The sequence below is a fragment of the Vombatus ursinus genome, unplaced genomic scaffold (assembly GCF_900497805.2).
Source record: "Vombatus ursinus unplaced genomic scaffold, bare-nosed wombat genome assembly UNPS02009205.1, whole genome shotgun sequence".
NCBI classification, from domain to species: Eukaryota; Metazoa; Chordata; class Mammalia; order Diprotodontia; family Vombatidae; genus Vombatus; species Vombatus ursinus.
In genome coordinates, this window is record NW_020948983.1 from 16,095,097 (window position 1) to 16,118,453 (window position 23,357).

The 23,357-nt window shown below is 37.5% G+C and overlaps 1 protein-coding gene across 1 annotated transcript in view; it reads right to left on the reverse strand.

Moving 5' to 3' along the window:
• Positions 1-23,357, reverse strand: part of CFAP58 (cilia and flagella associated protein 58) — a 118,026-nt gene that overhangs the window by 73,974 nt on the left and 20,695 nt on the right. Inside the window, exons 7-11 of the mRNA XM_027852091.1 lie at positions 22,756-22,915; positions 21,484-21,566; positions 15,112-15,303; positions 4,830-4,991; positions 3,271-3,417 (exon numbers count right to left, since the gene is read on the reverse strand). Coding sequence (XP_027707892.1) covers positions 3,271-3,417; positions 4,830-4,991; positions 15,112-15,303; positions 21,484-21,566; positions 22,756-22,915 — 744 coding nt within the window. The remainder of the gene's footprint in view (positions 1-3,270; positions 3,418-4,829; positions 4,992-15,111; positions 15,304-21,483; positions 21,567-22,755; positions 22,916-23,357) is intronic.

The following is a 23,357-nucleotide window of genomic DNA, read 5'->3' on the forward strand; positions in this document are numbered from 1 at the left end:
ACTATTGAAAGGTCTTTGGAGTGCAAAAAGCCCCTCCCATCAGTCCCAGGGGCCAACCTCTACCGAGGGTCTGCCTGTAATACAGAAGGGTCCCAAAGATCACTAATTTCATACCTCAAACTTATTCAAACAGAAGATATAATCCAGATATATCTTAACAAACTAGATGCAACCGAAGACCATATAAACAAGGTAAAACAGGATGTTCTGTTTGTTCATTCAGGAAATATACTTTGGTCTAGGGACAAACAAAAAGAAATAAGTTTTGAAGTCAATCTAATCTAAGTTTTACTTCTGCAAGGGAAAAGGAAAAGGGTAGAGGATCGACATTTCAGTTTCCACAATCACTTAAAATGACAGAGACTACAATAATAAAATACCTGCTCAGTTCGTGTTTTCTTTAATAAAACTTTTATTTTCCCAGATGTGCAACATTCACTTCCATTTTACTAAGTATCAAGAGCTGATCTGAATCCATCAGGAGAACAAAATGTAAGCCGTTATATTAAAATGTAATCAACAGCATGTAAAAGTATCTGTCCAAAAATGTAAAACTGTTCATGCATTTGGTAGTGCTATATAATTCTTTTTATAATATATCACAATTCTGAACAGTCTCCTTATGTCATAGATATATGAACTGTAAACAAGCTATGGCATTAGATGTTGGCAGCAAACAAAAATCTTGGGTCTTATGCATTTAGCGGTTATAAATCTGGATTGCCATACACGGCTCACTATTTCTAGATCCCAAAAGAGGTCCATCCCACTGGAGTCATGTTCTAAGAGATGTCTGCTAGGATGACACAGCTTCAGCATGCACACAGATCATGAGCTGCTGAAACACAGTAGCTTCTGCAGTATCTCTGCACTCGAATTCTGCACATCTTATTGAGTCATAAGTCAGAAACTTTAAGAAAACCATCCTCAAGATCCTTCTTATTCATACTATAGTAGCCTATCAATTATTCTGTGTTTTACCAAAATTGTCTGCTTCTTTCTCAGCAGAGCAAACAGGACTAATTGAGTCTTCCTGCTACAAAATAATTAGGTTCTCTCCTTCTGCTCTTGCTCCCCAATCCATAAAATGAGAGAGTGGATTAGGTGAAAGGATACTGTGCCCTAAAGACTGAGACTAATATGATACTTGGCACTGGACATATAGCATTTGCTGCTGAATTATTCACCAGAAATCAAAGCACCGTCAAAGTGATGCAGGATGATTTGGAGGTGACTAGACAGAATCAGGGGCTTGTTAGGGCTGAAAGGCATACATTCCAAATCAGATGGTTCCTTCACTGCTGATGAAATAAGTCTGGGATACATTAGCCCAAATTCATCAACTGTACTAAAATCTATTGACATCCTGTCACAACCATAATGTGCTGACGATGCTCGGAATCACAAAGAGTCAGTCAAGCCTAGCAGGAAATTGACAGAAGAAACACAGTATGGAAAACAGCAGGATTCCCTCTTTTGATGCCACTAAGTGAAGACAAGAATGACCTGGTATGAAGTCTGTTCTTCTTTCAGCCTGATAGAGAAGCAATACATTGGGCTGCCCTGTCAGAAGGTGCCTTATGGTATAACAAACCAGAGAGAGTTCACACTCACCTGGAGGGAACCCTACACCTATACTGCTTTATAGAAATCTTTAGCTAGGTGGCACAGTGGATAGAGCACCGGCCCTGAAGTCAGGAGGACTTGAGTTCATATCCGGCCTCAGACCAAACACTTAACACTTACTAGCTGTGTGACCCTGGGCAAGTCACTTAACCCCAATTGCCTAACCAAAAAAAAAAATCTTATAATAAGAAGCCAAATTTCTCTTTGAGCAGAGTTAATACGAAAACTGCAAAGATTTATGTCCTAAAGGACATTGGGATTCATACCCCTAGACTAAAATGTCAAAGGAAGCCCTAACTAAAGTACTAAGAGGCACATTTTCTAAGAGACTATACATAAAAGACACTTGTTCCTAAGCAAAAACTATCTTGCAGAATCTTGATTCTACAATCAAAAGTGATTGAGAAATCCTCTTTGTACGTCAGCACTATCCCAATGGAGAAATCTTTAGGGGAAGAAGGGTGTCTCAGCTGCAGTGAAGGATACAATCTAAACCAAAAATCATGTAAATTTTGAATCCTTAGACACCTAACCTTCATAGTATTTCTCCAAGGCTGACTCTGGAAAGCCCAATAGGATAGAAGGAATTTCTGCTATGTAGTCTGATGCCCACCAGATCTGACCTTGAGCCACAATCCCAGGATTCTACTGTTGCCTCTGGGAACAGTAGAGGGTCCTACATGGTCTTTGATTTGGTGGCATTGTAATTCATCATTTGGAACACATCCATGGCTATGTGATGATGATTATAATAGGTATAGTTCTTACAAATCTGAGAATACAGGGGGACCCACTTCAACAAACCTTAATTAATGCTTTACTATATTCACAGAACATATCTGAAGTAGTGAGTTGTTAATTGTGTGTAGGACATTTAAAATATTCATCCAGACACGCATGTTATACTCTAGACTCACAGAGATTTTTAACCCTTTTTATGTCATGAACCCTTCTCAGAATACTATTTTTAAATGCAAAAAAAAAAAAAGACACAGGCTGACAAAATTAAACTAAAGGTTAGAAAAAATAGAGATTAATTTTTGTCCCATCTATGTTCATGGAAATCCTGAAATCTACATACTGATACCTGGTCCATGGACTCCAGGTTAAGAACTCCTGCTCTAGAAGCAAAATTGGACCTCCTAGTCAATCTTTAAATAATGTCTCTAAATGTAATTACACAAGAGCCTTGCTAAGATGTGATCCATCGAACCCGTATTTCGGGACCAAATTAGAGATGAAGTAGTATTTAACTGAAATTCCTTCTGATACTTCCAATTAAAAAAAAATAGCAACTATCTTGGATAGGGTTCAAGGTCAACCTGTTTTATACTATACTCTCTAAGTAGAATTATAGAAGACTCCAATATAATTTCACATCTAATATATCAGAAGGGAATTCTCGTATGTCAAAGTCAAGAGTAGAAGAAAAAAAACCAAATCTGTTATCAACCTGCCTAGATCATAGCCAGGACTTTCATAACTGGGCTACATCTGTCAAAGTTTTTGGATTCACATCCAAAGAAGTCTAAGGTGCTAATGCGAGCAGATAGCTGTTGCCCTGGAGCATTCAGCACCAGGAAAGGCATTTCAGACTCTATCCCAAATACCCTGCTTATTCTAGTCAAATGAATGGAGCCTTACTTTCAGAGTTTCCTTCTCTTTCTCAATACGCTGGTGTTCCAGGTGCAACTTTACAAGGGATGCTTCTTTGGAAGATATTTCTTCTTTCAACTGATCTACCTGGTGGGTCATAATCTTCAACTTCCTCTTCATTTCTGTAATCTCATCCTGACAAGATGAAAGGAAAAAAAAGTTTGAGAAAGATATCCGCACTATGCCTGTTGAAGTTCAAGATACATCGATAGTAAAAACACTAAGAGCTTTTAGGAGAATCTAACTAAAACAACAGTCTCTTGATCCCATTGCCACCTAGAATTACTCTTTTTCACTTTATGTTGCTCCTTTTTCTCCACCAGTCTTCAAGTATTTTAAACCATTAATATTCAGACCCTATTGAGGGGAGGGGGGGACCTGAGACCTCAAGGCCACATGTGGCCCTCTAGGTCCTCAAGTCAAGAACTAATTTGTTCTGTGAAGTTTGGATTCAGTCAAGGGGCTGCATTCGAGGACCTAGAGGGCCTCATATGGCCTTGAGGCCACAGGTTCCCCACTCCTGCCCTAGATGTTATTGTAGTATTGTCCTCATTTCACAGAAAACTAAGAACTAGCAAAGGCAGCTGGGTGGTACAGTGGATAGAGCATGAGGCCTGGAGTCAGGAAGATTCATCTTCCTGAGTTCAAATCTGGCATTAGACACTTACTAGCTGCATGACCCTATGCAAGTCACTTAACCCTGTTTGTCTCAGTTGCCTCATCTGTGAAATGAGCTGAAGAAGGAAATGGCAAACCACTCCAGTATCTTTGCCAAGAAAACCCTAAAAGGGGTCATGAAAAGTCAGACTGAAATGACTGCACAACAAAAAAAACCCCACAACACAAGCCAAGATTATAACAGAGATTCTGTCTCTAAGTTTTGTGCTTAGATCACAGGTGTCTGATATCTCTCTGATTCTTAGTTACTATGGGCATAATTTTAAGCTTACAAAGAGAAGCATGGTAATTCTATCTAATCGTTAAAAGAGAACTGCTCCACACAATCCTATTATGTCAGTCAGTCAACAAGTATTTATTAATCACTAACTGTATGTACTAAGCACTAGGGATACCAAGAAAGTCCAAAACACAGTCCCTGCCCTCAAGGAGTTTACATTCTAATGGGGGAAGTCCATATGCAAAAAAAAATTGTGCATACAAGATATAAGCATAAGTAGAAAGCAATCTCAGAGGAAAGGCACTAGTACTTTTGATAACTCTTGGTTTTATTAATACAAAACTAATCAATAGTAATCAACAAGTGGATTTGGGCTCTAAGTGTCTATACAAATGAATTTTCTCTTCCAAAAAAATATATAAAAATAAATTCATAATATCTCAGACTATGAGATATTTTTCCTGATCTAAACCATCTTTCAATTAAGGTATTAAGGAAATATTTTTAAACAGTAAGGGAGGGGGCAGCTAGGTGGAGTAATATCAATACACTTACTAGCTGTAGTCACTTAACCCCAATTGCCTAAAAAATAAAATAAAATAAACAGTAAGGGAAGTAAAGCTTAAAGGAGGGAAAAAGTATTATTTACCTGAGCTTCAATCAGATTTTTGCTATACAGGTTCCTATCTGATCTCACAGCTTCATACAGGTTCTGCTGCTGTTTTAACTTAGTCTCTGATTCTGCTATTTTTTTCTTGTAGTCAAAGATCTGCATCTCACGGATCTTGATGTCTTCCATGCTTGTAAGGACCTACGGCACACAGAGGCAATTGGATATGATTAAATAATCCTACTGCAAAGACCAATTTGTGGCAAATGGGGAGACTTTTAGCTAAAGGGGATAACTGGGGACCAGAGTCATCAGAAAATGCGGCCAACATCATTGAAATCCAACACAGAATGTCACCCTTGTTGATTAAGGACACCTTTCCATTCTTTTTCCCTCCTACAAGTTCTGCTCACGTAGAAAGGCTTAACATGGTTATTTGGGGATCACAAGAAGAAAAAAAAAGAAGAAAATTCTTTCAATTCTGAAAATAACTGCTGACAAAACAGGATTAAATAGATCTCAACACAAAACACTCTTCAGGAAAAAAATGAAAGATCAAGACACATTTTCAATATTTTGTCACACTCATTGCTTTGCAGCTTTATATATAACCAAAAAAAAAACCCTGAAATCTTTGAACACTGACAATAATAATCACAATAATGTCTCGACTATATCAAGCTCTTTTCTTCTAGAGAATTCATAGTACTCCAAAGAATAATCTCTTTTCCTAAGAGATCCAAATACAGTTAACCCTATTTTGCAGGTATAGGAAACAAGGGTAGCAATTAGAGGAATTGCCTAATGTCACATATTCAAGGAACCAGGATTAGAGTCCCAACTTCAGACTTCAGAACATGATCTTTACACTGTAAACTATGTTGCCTCAGCTGAAAATATTCACATTAAACATTTTTAATTTATTTTAAAGTGACAAACTATTAAAAAATCACTAACAGAAAAAGAAATGGAAGCCATCAATGGTATCCAAGGTCTAAGTATCATAGGGGAAATAATGATGAGCAGAAACTTAAGAGTATTTCATTTTACCATTTCATTTCACATTAGTATTTCATTTAATAAATGTTCAGCTTCAAAACAAAAAATAGATCATTTTAAATATTCTAAGGGATCCTCCCCCTACTTGTTTCTCATTTCAAGCATAGAATTTGACAGCCTCATTACCTTTTCTGATCTGGCAGAGGGAGCACATATGCATGCAGATTTCTAGCACTCACTCCTCTATGGGACCTCAATATGGAGCATCACAGAATATTAGAGGTGGAAGGATCTCAGAAGCCATCTCATTCAACTTGCTGTTGAAAAGAATCTTTTCCTCAGTATAACTGAGAAGAGGCCATCTAGCCTTTGTTTGAACACTTTCTGCAAGGATAAATCCATTACCTCCAAAGGCAATCCATTTCCTTTTTGAACAGTTTTCATTGTTAGGAAGCCTGGAGGTAGGGGTGGAATTCTCCCCTTAGATTAAGCATAAATCTATTTCTCTGCGACTTTCTTTCACTTTTCTTAAGTCTACCCTCTCCCAGGTGGATCTTTTCATATACTTAATGACAACTATTATGTTCTCCCTGAGTCATCTCTAAAGTAAATATTTCCAGTTCCTTCAATTATTCTTTTGAGACATGATTCTTAGCCCTTATCTATCCTGGTCATCCTCCTCTGAATATTGTCCTACTTATCAATATGCTTTCTAAAATTCAGTGCCCAGAAATACAGATCTCCAGATCTGTATGACCAAGTCAAAGTACAAGGAGTACTACCATCTCCTTGGTCCTAAACACTAAGCTTCTCCAGAAAGCAGCCTAGGCTTGCATTCACTTTGGGAGATGTTGTATCACAGTGTTCACACATTGACCTCACAGTCCAAAAAAAAAAAAAATCCAGCTTTTCCTGAGAAGTGCTGCATAGATAAAACTCCTTCATCTTATATACTTGTGGAGTTGATTCTTTAAACCCAATTTTAAGACTTTACATTTATCCCCAATGAATTTCAACATATTAGGTGTTGTCTAATGTGCAAGCTGTCAGCATCTGTTTGGATCCTGTCACTCAACAGGTTAGCCATCTCTTCTAGTTTTGTGTCATTTCCGCACTTGATAAGCACATCATCTTTGTCTTTATGTAAGCCCCTTATAAAAATACTAAACAGCACAAATCCCAGCAAAGACCCTCAGGACATGCTACTACAGAGTTCTTTGCAAGTTAACATCAAACCACTGATGACTACCAGTTCTGAATCCATTTAAATGGTATTATGGCCTACTCCACTTCTCTCCATCTTATTCACACAAATAGACTTTGTCAAATTATCTGTTTGAATCTAATTATATCTACAGCATCCCTGTGATCTCCTAGTCTAGTAACCCCGTCAAAAAAAAACAAAAAAGGAAATGAGTTTAGTCCTATGCAACTTATCCTTGATAAAGCTACAGCAGCTCTTAGTAATGGGGGCATCATTTTCTGGTACACCTTCCTTGTTACCCATACTTTGTGCTTACCTTTCTTTTCTGCTTTTATGACCTTTGGGTCTTCACTTATACTTCAGGCCTTTCTACCATGGTGAGTCTTTCCACTCTCTGCCTGGTTCAGGATGCCCTCTAGTTCAACATAATTCTATAAGAGCATCTCTTATGCTAACACCAGAGAGTGTACAACCAGGGGCAAACAATTAACAAATTCACAACCTAACAGTGGCTCCTCGAGAATAATTATTTGTTTGACTAAGGCCTTATACCTTATTTACAGACATTAGCACTTGAAAGTGTTGGCTGAGGCTGGCTCCCCAGTGCAAAATTAGACTACTAAAACACAATGCATTTATAACATTCAGTTACGCTTTTATTTATTAAAAGGGACCAGTGGCTATGAGCGCAATGCGGCACCTCCTGCTTAAACAAATGTTCAGTCTTTAGCTGTAACATTCACGTTGTTGTCTTTTACAAAGAGGCTGATGGAGTTTTTTTCCCCTTTGTTAGACTTCTCACATTCAGCAAAACATCTATTTGACTCGATAATGGGTAGTACTTCCTCTTGTTTATGACCCTGCGGCCTTGCAAGTTGCCAGGTGAGCCAGTTCAGAGGGGGAAGCCCAGGGTGTGAGGGGAAATACGGGTTTCTCCACAATGGATCATTGGAAATGCCTATAGAGACCACTGTCACTATGGCTTAATGAGCCACTACAATTCAACAACCAAAGGTTTTATTCCTATCCACGGAAGACAGAATAAGGTAACTTTAATCAAACCGGAAAAAATCAAAAGTACCTGGTCCTTAAATGAGCGGAATGGGATTAATTCTGAATTTCATAACACTGTTCTGAAGTCTGTGTATGTTCTTCATCAATAACTTAAAGGTCATCAAACTAATGAATATTTATTGAGTGCTAATTATACACACAGCTCTATGTTAAGGATTGTAGAGGCTGCCAAGAAACATAAGACCTAGTTCCTCAGGGAGCTTACAATTTAGTGGAGGGAAATAGATGTAAACATATGAAAAGTTCAACAATATTTAATAGATTTAAATAACACTTCTGAGCATCATAGGAGCTGTTGCAGAGCAATAATTAATTATCAAATAAATAGGTCAGACAATAAATTCTACAAATTCTTTTAAAAAAGAAATAAATTGCCATGGGATAATGTGTTCTGAGAAGGCATCATGGAAGAAGAAAGATTAAAGCTGTATCTTGAAATATGGACAGAATTTGGATAGGGAGAGAAAAAGATAGGGTAACAGCATGAGCAAAAAGCATGCAGTCAAGAAATAACAAGCATTTGGAGGGAAGTAAATATATCAGTTTGGCTAGAGCATATGGTTTCTATGTAGGGAGTCATGGGAGATAATTTGGAAAAATAGGGTGGGGCTTTGAATGTCAAATTTTAAAGTCTGGACTTTATCCTGCAGACAATGGGAAAGCACTGAACGCTCTAGACAATTGGAAGCTGAGTTTTAGGGATATTTATCTGGCAGTATTGTTTAGAATGGATTAAGAGGGAAAAAAAAACACTAGAATAAGGATAAGTAAGGAGGCTCTCACACCAATCCAGGTTTGAGATGACAAGGGTGGTGGCAATGGAAATAAAGACAAGGCATAACGAATGTTTCTGGTCCCTGATGGGCTGTGGCAAGAGAAGGAAGTCATCGAAGAGGAGTCAGAATTTTAAGCCTGAACAGCTGAAGGAATGACAATATCATTAGCAAAAAATTGGGAAGTAAGCAGGAAAAACCTGGAAGAGGGAAGGAGGGGAAGAAAACTAGTTGGGGGGAGGGGGCAAGGAAGAGAATCTATGAAATATTTGCTTAGTTACATAGGGTAACTAATATACCCAACTGAATACCAATCCCCTTGGACAGAAAAGCAGTTATCCTGCGTTTCTCAGTGTCCTCAAAGACTAGCACATTGCCCTCTATCAGCCAATTCTCAAAAAAAGAGGAAACACGATAGCTTTCTCCCAATGTTTAAACCACTGCCATGTAGAAGAGGAAATATCTTTGTTTTATATTGCTCCAGAAGGCAAAACTAGGATGAATGGGTTTGTTACAGAAAGCCAAATTCGTGTCAACATCATTGACAGTTAAAACTGTCCAGTGGGTTTCCTTATGAAATAGAGACCTCACCATTATGGAAAATTTTTGGATAGAGACTGAATGACAATATTTTAGGGCTGCAGTAAAAAGAATTCCTATAAAGGGTGGGAGACTAGACAAAAATGACCAGTAAGATCTCTATCCAATCTTAAATTTCTCTAAAGAGCTCAGTTTTTATACATCTTGATTCTGGTATGATGATAGGACTTCTGGATGGTGATGCCCAACAGTCAGTTAGAAATACAAGCCTGCAATTTAGGAGAGGTCAGAACTGTAGGCTTAGATTTCGCAGAGACCTGAGGAGAAAGGACAGCTGAAGTCATGAAGGCTGATGAGATCAGGAAGAATAAGAAAATACAGGGAAGTAGACAGAGAGGGAACAGTCAGCAAGAACAAGAATAGTACATGTAGTATTTATTGAAGAAGCCAAGATTGGAGAGAGCTAAAACAAAGAGAGCTTGGTCAATGTTGTCAGATGCTATAGAAAGACTGTCTTTACGTTAAGGAAAAAGAACATGCCAAAAATATTCTTCTTAAAAAGTAGCCCCCAAATCCACACTAGTCAAAAAAAAGCATTTCTCAGAAGATTTTCCAAAGCATCCATATTTATCATTTCTAGGTCATTTTCTGAGGTTCTGAAAATCCCAGCTTTAAGGTGCTGGGAGAAAATAAGGATACAGAAAGTTTCTCTCTGAAATGGAAAGGCCATTGCTCTCATTGAGTGATAAAGAAAAGAATGATCTGAAAATACTTTGAACAGCTTCATCAATAGTCAAAATAACAGGTAGCACATCAGAGAAGAGGAAAATGCTTGTTCAATTACTTTGAGAGGTATTATAACAAAAATAACCTTTTGACCAGGAAAAGTGATGCATCAGGCTGAAAGGATACAGCTAATGACTGTTTCTTTTGTAGGTACACAATTAACTGACACAGGCAGACTATCACGTTATACAGACTTTAAACTACCCATTCCAGCATTCTCTATGCCAGAAATAAGAGTTTATCATGCCTGACAAGAACAATTACTAATTTTTTTTAATGGCAACTAAAAAAATACCTAAGTACTGAAACCCGTGGTGGAAGGGAGAGACTATTTAACCAAGTAATTTCTATTTCAGGGTTTGGACTCAATTCATTTTTATGGGAGTCATTCAGAACCAAGTCACATATGCATATGAGTCCAAATCCTGCAAATTCATAAAATGACTTGGACACTCAATCACAGGAAAGCATACTGTCAGCAAACTGTCCCCTGTTGGAAATGAAACATCAGAGAGCACAGGATGCTAGCTGTGGGGCAGGAGCTTAATTAATTGATTATACTTTCAGATATCTCAAACCAACTTGTGAGAAAAACCATGCCTCAATAGAGAAAATTTTATTACAGCAGCAGAAGAGATGGGGTTCTTAGCATTTGTAAGCTTGCTGCAGAAGAGCCCAGAAACTGCTTACACTGCATTATGAAGGCACAGTCCCAGTTTATAATCTACTCCTACCTTTTCTTTTTCTTTTGAAACAACCTGCCAATAGTGACAAGAGTGAGATAAAAATCAATAAAGCATGCTTGAAACCTGCAGCACAGCCAAAACATATGAACTGAGGCTGGGCAGGAAAGTAGGTCATTGAATTTGTAACCCTTTAACTTGTATTTGATGAAATATAAGTACAATAAACTTCTCAAATCAGTTTTCTAACTGGTTGTCAATGGTTTGGGTGCTGACTATGCCTTCATATTCTGAATAAAATAGGAAAACTTCCAGTCTAAAGAGAAAATACCCACATGCCTAGACATTTGAGACTATCAGATTCTTCTAAATCAACCATGGACCGGCCCAAAAATGTTCCTGTATTTATTCAATGCCTCCTAGGTGCGTGAGCACCATATTAGGTGCTGAAGTAGACACACAATGATGATTAAGTCAAAGTCTCTGTCTCCAAAGGGCCTACCATTGTAGCAAAAGAGATGAGCCAAAAATAGAAATAACAATAATAAAAGGTATTTCCTTAACTATCCACCAAAGCTTAAATTTTAGGGGGTAAGAGGGCATTTCTGATTAAACTTTTATTATGTGATTCTAACATCCCTATTACATTAGAATATGTATGATAAACTACCACCTCCATTCTAATAGCTTGATTAGTTTATAGGCTGCACTCTATATGCCCAGACAGAATGATGTCAATTGCATTTTTCCCTTTCTCATTGTGAAGGCCTGGCACTGATGCTATCCTTATTTCCTCACACTTGTATTAGAATGTAGTTCTAACGGCATAAACACTAGCTCCACATTAAATTTCAAATTAGTATCTAGGACATAGGCAGCCATGGCCTAAGATTAATTCAAATACAGGCTTTATTTTCTAGGGAACTTCATATCATTAAGTCGTCTGTGAAGTAAGAACAATATTTCTTTGATCAACTTTTGCCTTGCTTACTTCCAAGACTGTGAAACACATTATTATTCATCTCCTTGGGCCTCTGCCTACAAGAGCTTGGCTTTTGCCATATTATAGGCAAGTGAAATGAGACTTCAGTAATTTGTTGGTAGGAATTAATTGTGGGAAAAAAAATGTTTTTTGGCCACATAAAGTACTAGGGCAAAACTGTCAGAAGTTTAACATTGGGAATGAAAAAGAAATGGTCCTGAAATGAGCTACTGCCTGCTGAGTGCGAAATACTTGGCAGACAGCTTGATTAACTAAGAACAGTTTTATCAGATATTTATGAAAATTCAGAAAGGCTGCCTTATGCAGCCAAAGTTAGGGGACAGGAGAGGACAGCTTGTATGGAAGAAAGAAGAAAAGTACTGGAACCTATAAGAAAAATTCTGGTACTCTGATCTATATCCTTTTGGTACACACACACACACACACACACACCTCTTTCTTCTCCAGTTAGACTTCACGTAAAGGTAATACAGCTGGATGGTTCCCAAGCGTCTTGGATTTCTCTTTGTATTTCTCCAAATCAGAGGGAGCCACATTGATGGCATATAGAAAACTCTAGAAGGAAGAGGAGTCACAGAGTGCCAGCAAAATTCTGATGATAACCCAATGCCTTCCAATAAGTAGATTAATAAGGGAAAACAAAATTATAAGTTAATATATTTCTAACCTAAGATTCAGCACAGTTCCTTCCAACCAGACCTTGGGACAGTCCTGGGCACTATCATTCATTCATTCACTGATTCACACACTTACTGAATGCCTACAACGTGTGAGCATGATACTCAGCACTAAAGGAGATACAAAGATGAATAAAAAGTAATGTCTGAAACTTGACCCTAAAGGAGAGATAAGAGAATGTGCCTCCTTCTCTTCTTTGAAGGGGCGTGGGACACTGCATGGACTGTCAGACTCACTCAATTAATGTATTTGTTGATTAGTTCTGAACTACTTATTTTTTCCTTTCCCTTTTATTCATCATTATAAGGGAAGGTTCCAGGTAACTGGGAAATGAAAGTGATATAAAGACAAAAGTTTTGTTTAATATGATTTCTTCCTTAAAGGGGAAACACATAAATAAAGGTAATACCAGGTATAATGTGATATCTACCCAAAGAAAGACAAAAAAGAAAATTCTTTAGGAGTTCAAAGGAAAGAGATGACATTCCTATCTGAAGGGAATCAAGAAAGGCTTCATGGGGAAGAAGGCCTTTGATATGAGCCTTGAAGGTTATAGAGAGATGGTAGATAGCAATGGGAGGGCATGGGAAGAAGCATTCCTGGCAGAACAGCATGAACAAAGGCATGGGAAAAAATACAGGAAAAAAATGTGTGGTCTAGCTGGAGTGGCATCTGGGCTATGCCATGAAAAAGAATGGAGGGGCAGCTAGGTGGTGCAGTGGATACAGCACCGGCCCTGAAGTCAGGAGGACCTGACTTCAAATCCGGACTCAGACCAAACACTTGACATTTACTAGCTGTGTGACCCTGGGCAAGTCACTTAACCCCAACTGTCTAAAAAAAAAAAAGAATGGAGATAAGGTTGGTAATATAGAGGGACTCTAATCTACATTAAAGAATTTGGAATTTATTCTATCTCTATTATTTAAGGTTCTCAAGAAGGGTATGAGATGAATATATTTGTGTGCTGCAAAGATTAATATGGCAGGATATAGACTGGAATGAGGACAGACTAGAGACAAGTGAGTGGGCTTTTGCAATAGTCAAGGTAAAACAATGAGGGGTTAGATTATATTGTAACAGTGGGATGCAATGAAGAGGATAGAGGGCAGAAATATTGTGGAGGTAGAATGTAAGGTCTGGCAAATGGTGGGATGTGAAATGGTGAGGAAGAAGGAGTCAGAAATGATGCCAAACCTTCATGGCTGGGAGGATGTTAAGAGGTCTCTCATCCTATCATCAGGGAAACCTTAGATTTCCCATATAAGGAAAAATTCATAGAATAAATGTTGACTTTGAGTAAAAACCTCAAAAACAAAGAAAATTTAATCAAAGAAGAAATTGTGGGCATAGAACAGAAAAGAAAATCATTGAGGCCCATCTTACATTGCAGTAGACTAGATAATTGCCAATGTGTTGTCATTTGAGAAATTCCCCAATTTCTTCCTCCATTTATCATTAACTGAATGGATTGAAACAGAACACTTGAACAATGGAATTTTAAATTTTTAAATTTTTAAAAGGTATGTGTGAGGGGATGGATTTATTTCATACACTGGCCTGGAAACAGCACAGGATGGTAAAAGGAATGAATATACCCAGGCTACAGTAGTGGTTTATGTTATGTCTAAAGAAAGACAAGGTAGCAGTAGCAGATAAGCGGTATCAGAAGAAGCTGCCATGCTTATAGGGGGCACTGTGCCACTTATATGTAGCCAGACCCAGAAGACTGTGAGAAGACGATGACAATGTTATCTGGTATCTCTGACATGAGTCATATAGACCAAGTCACTGACAGCATTCCTGCTATTCTTCAGCTCAACATAACCAGATAAGTTGAGTGAAAAAGAATCTCAAAAACCACTCAAAGTATAACTAACTAGTTGTCAGTTTATCTTTTAGGCAACTAAAATCTGTCCCCTGCTACCTATGGGAAGAATACTAGAAAGGCTAAAGGGATCTTTTTAAGTATTTAGATGCTTAGCTAACAAGAGACTATATATCTTACAATCAACATACCAATGCATAGTAATTCTTGACATTCAACCATGAGATAGTTATTCCTTTGAATGTGGGAAAGTTTTTGAATAGAAATTCTTCTAGGAGGAATAACTGGGAAGAATATCTTAAGTCATTCACAACTACATATAAGATAGTTTAATTAGCTGCTATTCTCCTAATAAGCTCAACTAGAACTGGGTGGGGGGGAAGAATAAATTTAATATAATTTACAGTATAATAATATTATAATATAATATAATAATATAGTGTAACACCACAATGAGAGGCCCTGGGTGACCAAAAGGCAGCACAGTGGCTTTGGGTATCTACATGGGCCAGGAAAGGATTAAAGACCAGTTGTCTGCTTCATAGTTTTGCCTCAGGCCAGACCTGCATACCATAATTGAGGGGGAAAAAATAAGATTTCCTTTTCCTATATCAAAATTCAGTCTTCTAACGCTCCAGACAAGTGAAATATCAAAGCTTTAACAAGCCATATTTCCAAAATTCATGTGAGATTGAGAGGGAAGAGAGAAAAGACTGTGACCGCACTTCATATGTAAAACCGAGGGTGTCTTACCCTTTGTGTAAGGTCCCTAGCTTCATTAATGTAGCGATCTCTCTCCTTTTCCATTTGGAAGATGATCTTCCTTTGTTTCTGAGCCTCATCTTTGTAGTTCTGGATTTCTTCTTCCAGGTTCCTCTTGTTTTGTTCATGAAGCTTTACTAAGTCCACCTGTTTCTGGGTGGCATTAACAGCCTTCAGCAGGTTCTACAGGAAAGAAAAGACACCAAAACATTCAGGCCACCACGTATGCTTAACATGAGAAATGAACTCATCTTAATTCAGGAGTCTGGAAGGACTATCTCTAATAACATCATTCTTGGACTTTTTCAGTAAATACTAATTTTTTCCAATTATGTGTAAAGACAATTTTTAACATTCATTTTTTTATGTTTATTTAGTATTTTATTTTTCCCCAGTTACATGTAAAAACAATTTTTAACATTCATTTTTAAAACTGTGAGTTCCAAATTCTCTCCCTCCCTCCTCACCCCCCCCCACTGAGAAGGCAAGCAATTCAATACAGATTATACACGTGTAGTCATGCAAAACATTTCCATAATAGTTATGTTGTGAAAGAAAACATAGACCAAAAAATAAACAAACAAAAAATCTCAAGAAAAATAAAGTAAAAAAATATACTTCAATCTGTTCTCAGACACCATGAGTTCTTTCTCTGGGGATGGATAGCATTTTTCATCATAAGTCCTTCAGAGTTGTCTTAGATCATTGTATTGCTGAGAATAGCTAAGTCATTCACAGTTGATGATCTCACAACATTGGTGTTACTTTGTACACAGTACATTTCACTTTGCATCAGCTCATGCAAGTCTTTCCAGGCTTTTCCGAGAGCATCCCTCTCATCATTTCCCACAGCACAATAGTATTCCATCACAATCATATACCACAACTTGTTCAACCATTCCCCACTTGATGGGCATCCCCTCAATTTCTAATTCTTTGCCACAAGAAACAAGCTGCTATAAATAGTTTTGTACATATAGGTTCTTTTCCTTTTAGTTTTTTTTTTTTATCTCTTTTGGGATACAGATCTAGTAGTGGTAAGCAATTTGATACAGGTTATATATGTGCAATCATGTAAAATATATTTCCATACTAATCATGTTGTGAAATTCTTGTGTGTTTTAAAGTAAAATATAAAGTGTTCATAATGCAAATTACACATTTTTTCTGATGATAATATATTTCATATAAAAGGTAAACTTTTATTTTCTTTACCTAAATTGGATTCTAGTTGTAGCCTAAAAGAGAAAGTCATTTGAATGGTAGCAAAATGAAAGAAAGAAGATTTTCTGATTGTGCTGCTTATTAAAATACTGAAGAAGAAAATACCCTCATTGTTTCTAAATATTATGCTCTATTAATTTGTTCCATCTCCTATGAAAGAAGCATCATGACCTGGTGAATAGAGAGCTGACATCCAAACCAGTTCAGGTCCTGCCTCTAACAAATATTAGCTGTGTGACCTGAGCAAATCTCTTACCTTCTCAGTGCCCTAGGGAATTTCTAAGATTTTAAGTTGCAGAGAAGGCAGAAATGTACATTGGTAGAGGGAGTCTCCTCATCTAAAAGTATGAGATAGCAATGAAATCACACGTCGAAAACCTATCCTGTTATGTAAGTTATATGCTACTTAAACTAAATCTGATCATGGTGGCTACACATGTAAAATTGAAAATTTGGGGACTATTTCCAGAATTATCCAAAATACTAGACGGTTTTCTTTAGATATATAAACAGGATAAAAAATCAATTTGACAAGCATTTATTACACTCCTACTCCTACTATGTGCCACTGCTGTGCTAGGTGCTAGAGATACAAAGACAAGAATCAAAATAGTCCCTGCCTTCAAGGAGCTTATGTTCTACTTCAGAGAAAAACATGTAGAGAGATAAGTACAAAATATAGACATACATATATACACAAACATACATACAAAGAGCAGTATGAAACAAACACTATAGAGAAGTCAAAAGAGCAATTAGGGAAGAGTAAATGGATTTTTGTGAGTAATGGGGGCCCCACTTATGTTAGAGAATATAAATTAGTAGTAGACCCAGTCAGTATGGTTGTGTGACTCCCTCCAGTGGAGTTCAGAAGCAATGGAAGAATGGAGAAGGAAGATGGTGGGGATAGGTTAGGTTTGGAAACGAATGAGCAGGAATAGGACAAGGAGGCGAGGGATTTGAGGTACAGGTGGACTGAAGTTGAATTGGTTAGTTAAAGGGTCAAGGTTACAAAGGGAGGAAAGTGAGACCAGAATGGGGCAATCTACTAGAAAATCAGAACAGGAAGAAAAGGACAGAGATCACATGAGGAAATATGTTTTACATGATTGCACATATATAACCTATATCAAATTGCTTACCATTACTAGATATGTATCCCAAAAGAGATAAAAAAAAAGGAAAAAGGAAAAGGACCTATATGTACAAAAACATTTATAGCAGTCCTTTTCTCACGGCAAAGAATTGGACATTGAACGGATGCCCATCAAGTGGGGAATGGTCGAACAAGAAGGAAGGATGGAAGGACACAAAGCTATGGTCTGGAAAAAGAACATTTCAAACTTCTGAATCACAGATTATGGAAGTAAAGAAATTCCAAGTCTTTCTATCAATGTTATTTCCATCACTATGACCATCTGGGATGGAGTAAAATCACAGATTATAGAACTTAAAGAAGCTGATAAATAGGGAAGCTAGGGGGTTTGAAGGGATATCCATGTGTATATCAAAGACCCCAAGGATGAGGTTAGGGCAGAAAGAAATACTATGAGCCAGATGCTGAATTCCTTGAGAAAGAAGGAAGAATAACCTGGGGCCTGAAGATCCCAGCAATCTGGATCTGCATAAGATAATACAGATTGATGCAGTGAACTTAAGATGAGAAATTGATGAACGATATTGGAAAACAGAGGTCCAGAAGTAGCTGTATGGTATAAGGAATATGCCTATTCCTTCTCCTGACCCAGTGTGTCAAAGGGCATTGCGAGAAAGGCACCCAGATGAAAGAATATAAAAGGAACAGACCTACTACAAAAGATAGTCTGTTAACAGCAGAACAGGATTACAGAAGGGCACAATCAGTGGAAGGGCAGAGCAGAATAGGGACCTCAGGAAGGGTAGGGCTGAAGTGCATGGGAATGAGGGAAAAGGCAATGGATAGCATAGGGTGGAGATTTTGGCCCAGGCATCCTTCTATTCTGAATCACCATGATTTGGAGAGAATGAAGAAAGAGCTTGTTAGCAACAAGACAATGGTTTGTCCCAACCTTCCCAGTAGCTCCAGGTCCCGGGAAGGATTTAATCTGCATACATCCCTCTGGGATGTACATGGTGGGGTGATGTGGAATGGGGTATACTAGGGAGATGCTTCTGGGCCAAGTGCAGGTAGAAAGAGGCTGGGGTCCTAGGAGCTCAAGGATTATGAAGGGCTAAAATATGTTGATTTACTCATTGTCTTTCATTGGTATAGGTAGTTCTGCCCCCTGCCCCAACTCAGATGATTTGGTTTTTCTCCCTTTGGGTAGGAGGCCAGTGGGATGGGTGGGAGCAAAACTATGGTCCTGGGCTGAGCCCAGGTGGTGACACAGCTGCCTGATATCAAGGTTATAGAGGGCTGATGCTAGGTTTATTAACTCACCTTCCCTCACCAGCAAGGGCAGCTTTGTACCAAGTCATATACTAAATACTGAAAGACCTTTTCCCAGAAGCAATGAAGGGAAGACAGAGACAGAGACACAGAGAGAAGTTGATTTAGATAAGAAGAGAATAGAAGGCTGTTTTAAAATTGTCCTGAACATGTGTGTAGCTGATAGGAAGGGACTATTGGAAAAGAATCAATTTAAGAAACCTTGGAGAGAAAGACAGCAAGAACCAAATCTTCCAAAGAGCAGGAGGAAATAAACCAAGGGCAGATACAGAAGAATTAGCCTTAAAGAAGAGTAGGGATCTTACCTTTTCTGTGACTAGAGAGAAAGTAGTCAGTGGATTATGGTGCAGAAGCATTCTGGTGAATGAAGGGGAAATACTAAGTAGGCCTACATGGAATGTCCCCAATTCTCTCTGTGAGGTAAGAAGCTAAGTCATCTGCTCTAAGTGTGGAGGATGGGGTGAAACTGGGAGTTGGGGGTAAGGGGGCCAAGAGGAAACATATATGAAATCTACGAAACCTAAAGGAAACAATTTGGAACTATTTATGAAACCTAAAGAAATAATTAAAGATGCAGCTAACATCTCCTGTTCCTAAACAGGTAAAGGAAAGTAATCATGGGAATCAATAATATCTTCACTCTACAGCCTGTTGTCTCAAAATGGGCAAGAAAGGTGGCATTAAATCTTTGCAATTAACAGATTTAACACTTTTAGCTCATGAAATTAATCTAGCAGTAAATGGAGCCCTCCAATCTTAACAGTAAAACCACTAACCAAACAAGAGACAGCAAAGATCATGGAAAGTAAAATGGATAATTTTGATTACTTGAAATTAAAAAGACTTTTGCATAAACAAAACTAATGCAGCCAAAATTAGAAGGAAAACAGGAAATCGGGGAGGAGGGAATTATAACAAGTTTCTCTGACAAAGGCCTCATTTTTCAAATACATAAGGAACTCAGCCAAATTTATTTAAAAAAAAAATGAGAGCTATTCCCCAGTGGATAAATGGTCAAAGGATATGAACAGGCAGTTTTTAGAAGAAATCAAAGCTATCTATAGTCATATGAAAAAATGCTCTAACTCACTACTAATTAGAGAAATAAAAATTAAAACAACTCTGAGGTACCATCTCACACCTATCAGATTGGCTAATATGACAGAAAAGGAAAATGACAAATGCTGGGGGATGTGGAAGAACTGGGACACTAATACACTGTTGGTAGAGTTGTGAACTAGTCCCAACCATTTTGGAGAGCAATTTGGAACTATGCGCATAAAACTGCACATACCCTTTGACCCAGCAATACCATTACTAGATCTATATCCCAAAGAGATTAAAAGAAAAGGGGAAAGGATCTATTTATACAAAAATATTTATATCAGCTCTTTCTGGGTGGCAAAGAATTAGAAAACAAGGGGATACCCATCAGTTGGGGAATGGCTGGACAAGTTGTGGTATATGATTGTGATGAAATACTAATCTGTTATAAGAAATGATGAGTTGGATGGTTTCAGAAAAACCTGAGTAGATTTATATGAACTGATGCAAAGGAAAGTGAGCAGAACCAGGAAAACAGCACTATTGTAAGGATGATCAACTGTGAAAGACTTAGCTACTCTGATCAAGACAATGATCCAAGACAGTTCCAAAGGACCCATATTAAAAAAGCTATCCACCTCCAGAGAGAGAAACGTTGAACTCTGAGTGCAGATTGAAGCACACTTTTTTTTTACTTTATTTTTCTTTTTTGGTGAGGAGAGGGGGTCCGTTTTCTTTTGCAACATGGCAAATATGGAAATATGTTTTACGTGACATCACATGTATAATCAATATCAAATTGCTCACCTTCTCAAGGGAGGGAGAATTTGGAACTAAAAATTTTTTTTAAATGAATGTTGAAAAAAATTTACATGTAATTGGGAAATACATAACAAAATAAATTAAAATATGTTTTTTAAAAAAGTAGAGCCACCAGAACCAGACCTCTGGGCCTGTTTCACTAGGTCTATTAGGAAAACACAAACTCAAGGGTCTAAAAGATCAGAGATTTGGAGCTAGCTGGAAGGAACCTTAGCGGTCACCTAGTTCCAACTACCTCATTCTAAAGATAGGGAAAATGAGGCCCACAAGTCAAAGGACTCAGCCAAGGTCATAAGCAGCAGAGGCAGGATCTGAATTCAGACAAATGGAGTACTCTGTAAAAAAAAAAAAAAAAAAAACTCCCAATAAAAGCAAAATTGAAGATTAGGATGGATGATAAGTGAGGGTTTTTAAAAATCACTAACCCACCATTCTAGGCTTTTATGCACTGTACAATTTTTATAAGTACCCACTTACATTTACTCAATTAACACAAAGTTGTAGATACATAGATATTGAATTCTGAGATTTTGATCAACTACTTAGGATACCAAATAACATACCAGCAACAAAATGGAATCCACAAAATACTCTTAAATCCCCTACTGTTTTATATGCTAATTCTCAGAAGTCCGTTTGTGTTCACAGATGATAATGTAATTTCAATTCACAGACACTAAAAGGCAGAGTGTAAGCAGCTGCTTAAAGGAAAATTGAGAGCTATTATTTATTCTAATCTACTTTGGCTTGCTGTGAGTTTTATTTCTTTGCACAACTGGTTATAGACAGATATTATATTCCCAAAGCAAGACACTCATTTTCCAGCATTACTATCACAAACTCACCTTATTTAATATGTCTCTCTCTCTCAGAAGTTCATCCATAGCCTTTTTATCAAGTTCTCCTTGCTTTTTTGCAATCTCCAGCTCTAAATCACCAGAAAAACTTATAAGTTCAGGACCAAATTATGGAGCTAACAAAAAATAAAGACAACTCCTCTACAGCAAAGGGGAGAAATTATTTGAAACCTTTATCAGCATTACATCAAAAGGGAAAGGTCATTAACAGGAAACTGAAAATGTTAAGGATAGTTTTAACAATAACCATTAAAAGGAGAAAGCAATCCTGTGGCTTTTGTTAATGTCAATAAGGGATAGAAAATTCAGTCCAACATTGTAATACCTGATAAAAAAAAAAAAAGGCCAAGACTGGAATTGTCACTAACACTACCTCCTCAAATTTGAAAGCACTCTATGCATTTAATTATTTGTAAAATAAATTATCCTATTTCCTGGTTTCTTCATATCTTTCCATGAGGGTACCAAGAAAGTCTCAAGCTACATCTCAAAAGAAGATTCAGCTTCCTAAAGCATCCTAAAACTAGAAAATCCAGTTAATAAAAAATCACTTAGACATCTGAAAGCCATCAAGAGAAACCATGAATGGACAGTATTTCTAATAATCCAATATAAGTGGGAGGAGCCCCTTGAAAATATGCAGGTTCAAATTTTAAAATGTATTCTTCTTTAGAAACAGTAACTAGACCAAAGGACCAGAATGATGCCTTATCCTTTTCTCATAATATCTTCTTTTTTTCCTAATGAGGTCTCTCTCCCATAACCAGGTAAAACTGAGGCTAACTTATACTATAAAATATTATTTTCTCAGCTGCCAAATCAGCCATTGAGTACTTCTCAACAGGGAAATGAAGCCAAAAGTACATTAAGTCACTACAGTGATAATCCACTTTCAAGTGAACGAGTTAGGGGCCACAACACAAGCTTTTATTCGCCCTCTCCCCCCCAAAAAAACTGAATCAAAGCAGAAGGTATGTGGAAAGAGAAGATAACACTAGGCATGGGTGCATTGTGTTGTAACTCCAATGTCTAACACTACATCTACACAATGTCAAAAATCGCCTGCTGAAAAGTAAACAAAATTAATCAAACCAGCTATTTGACATGATGTCCGAAAAAGCTGTTCACTGAATTCAACTGTTGTTTGACTGGACTGAGTCAAACTGTGTTTTTTTATGGGCTTTGCATGGAGCTCACTAGATACAATCAGAGTCACTAATCAAACTAATCAAATGTTTATGAAGATCAACACCAGTGCACCTTTCTCTAATCCACCAATCTGATTTTTGAGGATTTCCTTGGTCTGTTCCACCTCAGCCTTCTGATCTTCAACTTGGTGCAATTTTTTATGTACTAACTCTCTCATTTTGTTAAGTCTTCCAATTTCAAGTCGCATCTGATGGATTTCCTCCTCTTTAGCCTACATAATAAATGAGAGAGAAAGGACAATGATATTTGGCAAACAAAGGACTCAGTGAAATGAAATGATGGTAAATTCTGAACCAATAAAAGTGCAAAGATAGTCTGTGGGATTAAATTTTTAAAGTATTGTTTGACTGAAGAGACACTGGAAAATTATGTTCTGAATAGAAGAGCAGGCAAGCTAAACAAAAAGATTGTGATCAAGTCTTATGCTTAAGAATGAAACCTGATTGTCAGGTCAAGCAAGATTTGTCCACTAAAGCCATTATCATAACTAGGTTATTTCGTGTACACTTGATAAATAATGATTCCAGAACTGGTGTTGCATTGACAAACATCAGTCACTTTGTAATTTTCACAAAGCTACTGAGAGTGCTCTGATAGATAGCATTATTCTCTCCACTGCTCTAATGTAACAGTACAAGGCTTTAACTTTTTTT